The sequence below is a fragment of the Apostichopus japonicus genome, chromosome 8, assembly GCF_037975245.1.
Source record: "Apostichopus japonicus isolate 1M-3 chromosome 8, ASM3797524v1, whole genome shotgun sequence".
NCBI classification, from domain to species: domain Eukaryota; kingdom Metazoa; phylum Echinodermata; class Holothuroidea; order Aspidochirotida; family Stichopodidae; genus Apostichopus; species Apostichopus japonicus.
The window spans coordinates 17,075,201-17,085,776 of record NC_092568.1 but is presented as its reverse complement, the minus strand read 5'-3'; the positions used below and the strand labels follow the sequence as shown (position 1 = coordinate 17,085,776).

The 10,576-nt window shown below is 39.0% G+C and overlaps 1 protein-coding gene across 1 annotated transcript; it reads left to right on the top strand.

Moving 5' to 3' along the window:
• Window positions 1-990: 990 nt before the first annotated feature.
• Window positions 991-2,128, top strand: LOC139970610 (uncharacterized). Its single transcript, XM_071976444.1, has 2 exons — window positions 991-1,115; window positions 1,456-2,128. Exons 1-2 carry the CDS (start codon window positions 1,037-1,039, stop codon window positions 1,908-1,910), a joined length of 534 nt encoding a protein of 177 aa, XP_071832545.1. The 5' UTR covers window positions 991-1,036; the 3' UTR covers window positions 1,911-2,128.
• Window positions 2,129-10,576: the final 8,448 nt, after the last annotated feature.

Here is a 10,576-nt window from a genome sequence, read left to right as displayed (position 1 = left end):
CAAGTTACATCCAAGCTCTCAGTATATTTACAGTTGATTGGCTCGCTATAATGTTATTATTTTGCGGTGTTGACAATACATGGCGGTACCGGAATACTCTTTCCCCATCCCAGGATGTTTGACTCGAGTCCTTGCCGCAATTTCAAGTCAAAGTGAGATTCGAATCCGAGTCAAGTCCCGTCATTCAGTGTAGCCTGGATTTTAATTCAAATCGATTCAAGGCGATGTTACAAATATCTTGTATTGGACCAAATCACGACCAAATATATCATCTAGTTTAACGAAATCATGATATTGTAAGTATTCGCAACTGAGTTTTAAAAACGCACACGGGGTAACTGGTCTTGTCGAAACGGACTCACTTTGTGCCCCCCGCACGAATCCTTTCCCAGTCCCCCTCCTGCCAGGTCCTTTTAACGTTAGTTACATCATAAGCCCCACCCCCTCCCCCCCCCCACCACCAATGATAAGGGCATACACATCACTCACTATTGAAGTGACATGTATTTCCATCCCGTGAGATTCTACTGACGAAGCTGGAAAACGAGACGTACTTCTTGGAATAAAGGTCTATGTTGCAGCGCTTTTGTATCTCTTCCCCACATACTCTTACCCCTTTCACCCTATCCCAACCCCTTTCAACCTTCACTCATTTTATACCTAATTTATATCTTAAATAGGCCTCAGGCTACATATTTTCACTTCTATTTATTGTTTATTAATTAAACATAAACTGTAAGACGTGTGTATATTTATGTACTTCACGTACATCATCAAAATAACGGAACAAGCCGAGGAAGACGTCTCTATAAAGAGGAGAGCGCGATTGTGCTAACGTGCGTTCGAAAGGTAGCGTCAGTGCGCGCACTCGGTCTCCTAAAAACGCTCAATTAGTAGTCAGCGTCTACATTGACGTCACAGTCATTGTGTCAGATATTAAAACTTTAACAATCGTCAACAGTTATAGTGTTATATCAGTTGCTAGATAACTTTATCTTCATCAACACTGCTTCGCTTTCGCTGCTATTGTACCACAATGCCTCTTACCACCTTCAACTGCAAGTATCTTCTGATACTGTGCTTATTATTTGCTTTCATCTCGATTGACTCTTTTGGTAAGTATTTTCGCTTTAAATTGATATTCCTTTCGCCGTTATTCCTCGACGAAGATTTAGCGTTGTTGTTAGTTAGGCGTTGCCAGTAGGATAGGGAATAAGGGAGTTGGCCGCTGTGTTGATGTGTTGTATATGATGCAATGCACGGTGGAAGAGGGTCAGCAATTATTTCATAGTAGGCCTAAACCAGTTGGCAAACTAGCTTAGATAAAATGACGATGGATATGTTCTAGATCTACAAAACATATCCGTGCTTTTGTTTTATATTTGACTACCTTAAAGTTCGTTTTCTTTTATAAACTAATTTAATCTCAGTGTCCATTCTTTCGTTCATTTTCAGGTTCCTATGAACTTGAAGATGTTATGGATGAAAACAATTCCGTCACCAGTCTATGTATATATGGCTACTGTGACGATGCTGACGAGTCTGACCATCCCAAGAATCTGAAAGAACTCACTCCCACCTTGGGTGGTCAAGAATCATTGAAACTTGACCTCGACGAGATCCAAGATGAATGGTCAACACTGGACATGTTGTTCTTTGATTTTTATGACGCCATGACCTACTACCTTTACCCTTTCTTTGAGCTGGTATCATCATTCCTGATGCATGACGTCACTCCTGGTTACCACGATCGTGTCTGCGTACCTCTGTCTCATGGCGATGAATTCAACTATCTTCTGCCAGAGAATGGATTTTGCCAGCGCGATGACACCAACACAAGGGTCCGAGTAGACCCACAGCTGACACCATTCACTTTCTCTTCCGATGGTGATAAATTTGATCTCCTCTAGATGGATGTCGCTAGGCTTGAGGGTATCTTGGAAATAATGGACGACTACTATTTGATGCCAATCTTGAGAGTTTTAGTCGTGGTCTTGATTTTTCGTAGAAAGAAAATGATTGCATTTAATTCCAATGGATTCTTCATCCACTACGCGAAATAAAAGAATCCATTGCTGTCTCTGTACACTGTTATATACATCATACATCAATTACTGCATATACTTTATTAGTATGCTAGACTTTTGTATATAATCAGTACTTGTTGGTTACATCATCTTTACCAATTGGTATTCGAATATTATTTGTTTTAAATAAAAACAGAGATATAGTAATACCATAATTCAACCTCTTTCGATTATCTTTTATTCTTACTCAACTGTTAAACATTAACATGTAAACCATCTAAGCTATTCTGGGGGGAGTGAAGCTCTAACTGGGACCAGCCTCCCGCAACCCTCCCCCCCCCCCCGGAACAGTATCCGTTATGGTCCGCTTCGGATAGTACAGTAGTAGCTGTGTGATAGTCTATTTTGGCTTTTAATAATGTCTCATAAGGCGTTCAAAATAAAAACATTTTGATAAAGATATTTTGATGAAATTGAAGTACAGTCTGTCAACCAGGGTTGGCAACAACCAGGCTGTAACTTGTATGATCTTCCAGAAATCAATTCAATCTTAATTTACAGGCTGCTCGCTACTCCTACTGTATCAAATCTAGTTGGACACTGACTGGGGGATCAGAACATGGGTCTGATGGACCTGTAGAGTGTCATATTCAGCTGTAGACTATGTATTACCTTTGTATTAGATCATATCGTATTGTGTGTGGTATGTCACATTTGCCGAGTATACTTGCCGCATGGAGAGAGTACGATTATAATGATATATCCTTCCGTTTGTCCGCGACTGGTTCTTAACCATTGCACTCTTCTAGTCGTTCCCTGTTGATGCGATATTTCTTCCTTATATTTATAGCGGAAAGGCTTTTTCGCTATAAATGTCTGTAACATCCATAGTGAAATGCTTCAACGGTCGGACTAACAATTTTTAACTTTCAGACTTCTTTTGTAGACTACATTTAAACGCAAAGTGCGTCCGTTTGCACCATTTGACGTCAAGAATATCAAGAATATTCCGGGGGTGGGGTGGATCATATCCCAGACCTCCTATGGGTAGCTTGCACCTTCGGCGCTCGATGCACGTGCCTTTTGGCATGAAACCAACGGAGTTAGTCATTAAAACGGTCCGCTTTTCATAACATCGACCTCCCCCCCCCCCTGGAAAAGCTGCATACGGGCTTGAATTTATACTCTTTTCTATTTCAATATTGTAGTCAGCAATCATGCTATCAAAGGTTTGTCTTTTAGGGCTAAAATTAGCAAACCTTCTAATGGAACGCACACATATAATATTCGAAGCTTCTCAGATCGAAAAAATATTGCCGTATATATGTCTGAAAAGCAGAACAGAAAATGAAAAAGAAACCAACAGGGTCACTTACATCAGTCACAAGTTTAGCTATAATATTGGATTGAGGCTTCAGTTTGTATAGTTAGGAAAGTAACTTTACATGAGATACATTTTCAAAAACGTTAAAACCCATCGTATTTACGTCTCTAAGTAAGGTGAGAGCTTTAATTCACCAATGAAGGTATATATATATATATATATATATATATATATATATATATATATATATATATATATATATATATATATATATATATATATATATATATATATATATATATATATATATATATATATATATATATATATTGTTCAGATAAAGGTTGAGCCAGTTGACTTCAAAAAATAATAATCATAACAATAATAATCATAAATTAAAATAACGAATAGAATAAAGCCTCCCGTGATGTTCGGGTTTCCACTTTGGGCGAGTCACGTGCAAAAAGGGAAATAAAGTAACCAGGCATGCAGACGTAGGTGAATGCAAGGAGGATCGACAGCGGATGCATGAATGTCAAAGAGACACACATTCCTGGAGCAAATGTAAGGGATGACTCCCTGTTCAAAACGACCTACTCTAAAACAATATATAAAGTGTTATCAACATAAACATGATCAAATGTTCATAGCTCCTTAAATGCCCAGCGCCAGATGTTTCGCAGATTTTTTTTAATTTTTTTATTTACAGGACTTATTTAGAATGGGATAATTTCGGCTTGATTTAAAGAGCCCTCATGTGCTTAGTTTGAATGTTCATTCTAGAGTGGATTTCAATATAAGATCTCTTGTATCAGCTAAAACCTTTGGCAATACATATTAGAAGGTTGAAACATCTAATGGAAACCAAGAACTCCATGTTTACCACACTTGATATTTCACATATATAGTGTTGTGATTGACGTAAGACTTGTAAGATTTGAGCATAAATCAAATATTTCTACATATCACCATACTTGTACAGATTTATGAAGGTAAGCTTTTACCAGTCTTGTCCCAAACAGTCGTAAAAAAGGAACTTTTCACTAATTCTCTGTCACCATGTAAAGCAGTGCCGGATTTACGGCGGGCCCCACCGGGACCCAGGCCCGGACACCCCACATTTAGCCCCCCCCCCACATGTGGGTGTCTAAAAAAATGGAGGCATAAGATGCCTTTCCGTACGTCCGTCGATGGTCGACATGTAAAATACGGATCTTTGTGCGAAACTCCACACTGAACAAAGGTGGTCTTTCCCTAAATACATGGGACCTATAAAGATGCCCGGTCTTTATTCTACGGCATTTGCGTAACCTTTGACTGGCATTCCTTTAGATATTTGGATGACGTTTTAGCTATCAACCACCGATCATGTGATTCCTACGGAAAACGGAATATTGATTCCTGGGGGGGGGGGGCATTAGAAAAATATGACAATAGTCAATTTCCAGAACATGAGATTTCAAAATTGAAAATGTTTAGATGCAACCTGAAAGTGCCATTTCCAGCGATCTGGGAAGCATTTTCTGCCAAAATTTTCGTACGCGACGCGCCGACCTGCAGTGGCGCTACGCTTAGATAGTAGGCCTAATCATGAAAGGGCCCCAAAATTATTCTGGCCTCGGGCCCCACAAGATAAATCCTGCCCTGGTGTAATGCATCAGGTTGGAGAAACTTGATACTTCTTATTGTTCTCCTTAATTAAATATATATCACATTCTTGCGATGTAAGAATCTCGGAATTTTTAGGTCAAAGAAAGTCAGTATGGAAACCTCGTAAACATGACATCTCAATATTTATAGCTCAGATAAACTTGATACTTAGTAGCTGGATCAACCTTAGTGACATCATGATCTCTTTTTCTTGTCGAAGTCAAAGGTAATCTGAGGTCAATGGAGGTCAAAGTATTAAAACCCTGTAACCAAAATGCTCCAAAAATATATCTTGGATGCATTTTGAGCTTGGTATTTATATCCACCTTAGTGAATACAAACATTACTGGTGTCTGTAGATGTCCTAATTTATGTCTAAATACACCTCAGAATGCACCATTTGACATATAAATCTTGCATGGTAAATGCAATCATCAATCCACCTTACAGCCACACCCTTACTTTATAACATGTTTGATTCATCTAGGTTCAAAACAATTCGAGCGTAATTGGCAATTTGCCCTTCGCTCCATTCCCCTCCCACAGCTTTGAAATAGGGTGCACGGCAAGGAGCTCATGGTATAAACCATGAGATCCCCCGTTGAAGTTCTAATTTAGCCCAAACCGTTCTTGGCTTTCCTTATTATTTTAAAAGTCAGTTTTCTGTTGTTCATAATATGTATTTTGCGAAACATCCAATGCAACCTTACTTTGAGTAAACCTTAGAAATGAAATAATCTAGTATAAAATGGCTCTATTAAAATCTTTGTTGGTATGTCCTGAAGTCAATTCTAACCTTCACGTATCATATTTACGATACAGCTATACATTCATCTCAGGAACAGCAACTTATTTGAGTTTATAGAACACATTGAGTATAGAAGCAACTCTGCTCATATTCTTTGCATGTATATTATACTGACATATAAAAGTAATAATGTATGAAAATATTGAAATATTGAAATATTAAAATACATGGCTGATGTAAACAGTGGCGTCACCAGACTTTCAGTCTGGGGGGCACAGGGGGGCACCAGCATTTGATGGGGGGCACTTAGGTGGATACGGATCGCTGTCCTGGGGAGGGGTCTAAGGGGAGGGGGTGTCCCCTTTGGAAAATTTTCGCATACGGAGGATGGGCTAGATGCAAAATGGTGCCACATTTGATGCTAAATTCGATCTGAAGATATCTCCAGAAATTACTATTTTTGATGTAATTATTTTAACAACGCGCAGAATTTTGCAGAGGATATGAACCACATGCTGTCGATACTATGCCTAACCCTATCAATAGAACCTACATTTGTTGAATTAATGTGTGCATGACCCCCGACTCCTTTCTTGTCCTTCTCGTTTTCTCTCATTATCTATTAAGATGTAACAGGTTCCAGCGTCGTTATTGGCTCCTATCAGGGATCTCACCATGCAATCCAAAGTTTGATCACACATCGAGTATGGCTCAGTATGCAGGTGTGAACATTCGCCATTTGTTCCTACAAGCATCTGACCTCAAATGACCTCTGCACCCCCTACACAACAGGGTTTATATATGGGTCCACAAATATAGGCAAGTATGGTGCCTGCGGACCCTCACATTCTCACATTTCGTCAGCTCCTAACCTGTCAACCTCAGACTAAGGCAACATACTGCAGTACCCTCCCTTCTCACAGCAGGTCCGGATTTTCGGCATTTCACAGGCATCCAATTTAGGAGAGGTAAAAGACACACACACAGACAGCAGACAAACACTCTCACCCATTTTTTTCGCAGCTCATTTGAAGAAAATACGAATTACTGTGCTTCTTTGTCCTTATGAAAAACCAACTCAGATGATGGGAGCTGAATATAACAAAATATATATATATTTTTTTACCAACCCAAATTTCAGATGGGGGGGGGTACTCGGGGGGCACTAGGTTTTCCAGGGGGAATGTGCCCCCTGCCCCCCCTTGGCGACGCCACTGGATGTAAATTGATTTTGTTTCACAATAGGTGTTTTATAAAATAGACTATTTCAATAACATTCCAATCTAGCTTTTATCTTTGTTTTTGTTTTAGGAAGATGACAACACGAGAGTAAGAAGAAGTATCGGAACAGAAAGCAGTCAATTATCTCCACAAGCCAATGCAGGTAGGATTCCTATAAATAGACGTTATTTTATCGTTGTATCTCTGGAATTGTGACAAACCAAAGAGTTGTCAGACTTAGATGTACTGCAGTTATTGTTGATCATAGTTTCAGTATTCTGCGAGAGCAAGGTAATTCACTAACCTAGAAACTTTATAACATAATATAAAGATAAATGACTAATGAAGCTGCAGAAGAACATATGTTATCGCGACGTCACAGATGACCTACTGCGATCCATTTTAAAAGGTGTATTAACTAAGTCTTTAGTTTTAAAATGCGGACACAAAATATTTGCGAAGAACTTTTCCCTTAAGAACTAAGAAATACTTTATCATGTTTGGGGCATATGATACGGTTTAAAACTCGTGCCTTGGGTTGCCATTATATTAACAAGTGATGTCATAGTGCCAATAGGATATGAAACATTTGAATTTCTGTTGTATTTCTTTTCATATCATCAAGGTAGAATGTAATCAGTGTTAACACTGAAACCAATGCCATCATTAGGTCATATTGAAAGGTTCAATATTTTAAGAGTCAACATTTGCTAAACCCATATCCATTGCAGAATATAAGCATTGTAATATAACAATGAAAACATTTTTCCTTTTCTTTCATTTTCAAGCTGAATTTACACACTTGACACAAAGAGCATTGAAAGCATAACTTATTAGGTACATGCTCAGAAATTCAACATGTTCGATCCACCATTATTTTGTGAAACCCAACTCTATGACGGAAAATAGGTACTGCAATAAATATTAAGTCTATAAAAATCAATGCAAATGAGAATCGGTCTGTTATATTTTGATTTGTTCTGGTCATCACCTTTGTTTGTCAAAGAACTTTTAAGTTGCTATTTCCCTGCAGGGTGGAAGAAACATGTTCTATCTATTGGGGGATATGTCGTTCATCTCTATCACAAAGACACCTGATGAAGGTTGGGTGTACTTCTGCTACCTTAACTTTGACTCTTCTAAGAAGGGCAGTGGCGTAGGAAGGTACTTTCGAGTGGGGGGGGGGGGCTGAAGAGTGATGGCCGGCCTGGGGGAGGGGTCTAAGGGGAGGGGGTGTCCCCCTCCCCCTTTGGATTTTTTTTGCATTTCCAGGTGGCCTCAGATGCAATTTGGTGCAATACTTCAACACACTTCAACCCACCCACTCCATTTTGTATATAATTTTGCATTTTCACCTGGCCTTAGATGCAAGTTGGTGCTCCAGATGAGATTTTTTTCTTATTTGGAAATGAAAAAGGGGTTTTCTGACTTGCGAAGCGGGGGGGGGGGGGGCGGAATGATACTTCCGCCCCTCCACATTTTTCACTGGGGGCTGGCGCCCCCCACCACCCCCCGGTTCCTACGCCCTTGAAGAAGGGTATGTAAAGATATTATTAGAGAATTATTTGGTATACAAGCATTAACAGATGCCTGTAGCAGCGGCGAATTAGGTATAAGAGGCTGAAATTTTATGGAAACAGCCAGATGCGAATGAAAGATCTTGTATGGGGGAAGGGGCATTTCCGCCCTCCCTCCTTGCGGCAAGCCATTGGCTTTTAATCATGTTGCCAGAAAATGTTACCGCTTGGAACCACATCGTGACAAGGTTTGCGTTGCTTTTACCAAACAGGGTAATACAAAAACATACCTGGATCTATCCACTAACAAGTAACGAATTATCAACGAATTTAATTTTCAGTCTTCTATTTTTCTCACTTGGAACCCATGAAAGGGGTTTTCTTATATAATCGTTCCTGGTCCTACCGAGCCTGATGCCATTATACGGTGCATTTCAGGGACGTTAAGTTTTCTCGAAGAGGTCGAGTTTGGTTTTCCAGTTTGCGAAAAAACAATGCAAGCAATGTCTATTTTTCAGCAAATGGTAATAATGGATACAAATGAGCCTCACATACGTACCTCAAGTAAGAGGATGTTAATGTCCATGTGCTTAATGTCTTTTCGTCGTTATATAGTCATCAATAATTGAATGCTTGATACGTGTTACCGGAAGCCGGTTAAACGCTGAACGACCACTGTGAATTCTGGACGGCTCACATATAGCGTAAACAACTTGTCGTACAGGTTTCAGTAATATGAAAGCAAATGTACCACTTGCATGGCATTAATCTCTCTCTATTGTTATAAACTTGTTTCGAATAAGGAAGATGTGGTTCGTCAATGAGTATCGATAAAGTCCATTAGTGTGCTACGTGCTGGACATAACGGGGACTACTTGGTATTCCAGTCATGGCAGTTTTCTTCATCTGTTCATTGTTCATCCGAATGTAGTCCATGGACTTGTAAAACAAATAGAATAAAGAACAAGGAATCGGATAAAATTCTTCCGAGATCAAACTAGTTTATCATGAGACGTGTACAACGAACAGATCGACCGAAGAGTTGAAGGCATCCCCGAAGATCATGTGTAGTATTTGTTCCCTTTCGGGGAGAATTTTGATACACACCTGACGATAATCACACAATGTCAGTCACAATTGTCAGTCACAATGTCAGTCTCGATGCAAGGGGATTGGGTTGAGAGCGGATCGGACGTTCGGTGGTATGGATTTCGTGCCCAGGTTCTTTCCTGGGTGACTTTTCTTAAAAGTATCCCCGGTATTCAATCATGGAAGAATGATCGACAGATATATTTTGCTGTAACATTATAACTCAATTTAGTAATGAATAAGGCATAATTTTAGTTTTGATATGTTATAATAAAAAACAACAGACAATTTTGAGTCCAATAATGTGTAGCTATTCCAGTATTTTTCAAGATAGGTTTCGTTAAAGTTACTTATTTCTGGAATATTCGTTTAGGCTTACTTGATGGTGACGTCGTCTCCTCATTGTAGTTCTTATATTTCATGTTAATCCGTTGGCTTTGATGTTAACCAGAATACGTTCGTTAAACTTCATATAAGCAACAGAGCACCCTTGGATGGCATTTAACACCATTTGTCCTTAATAAATTTGTAATAATTATAAACATGTCATTTGAGACCATATATTTTCATCTTAATTTTTCCTATTGAGTTTTGTAGTGCAACCGAGGAACTAGTATATATAATATTGACACTTTTGCTTTCTTGCAAAAGTGATGTACATTGAATTCTATGTTTGTTAAAATTTTATCTCATGGTCTTGCTGGCTTGTATGTCTCTAACACTGCAACGAAGATAATGCTTGCTTTGGTGAAGGTATAGTGTAAATCTTTGCCAACACATTTATGTCAAACAATGAGTTTAATTAAGTTCCTGCAAACCCTTGTGACTGCATGACTGCTTGAATGTTTTGCTTGGCTTACCGCAAATGACCTATGACAATAAAATTCATTCCACCGTCAGAGTGACAAGAATAGAACGGCTTTTTAGTAATTCGATGGCGCTAGTTTGAAACAGGGTGTTTTTTAATATAAAATAATTATATGGCTTTTAAAGGCATCCG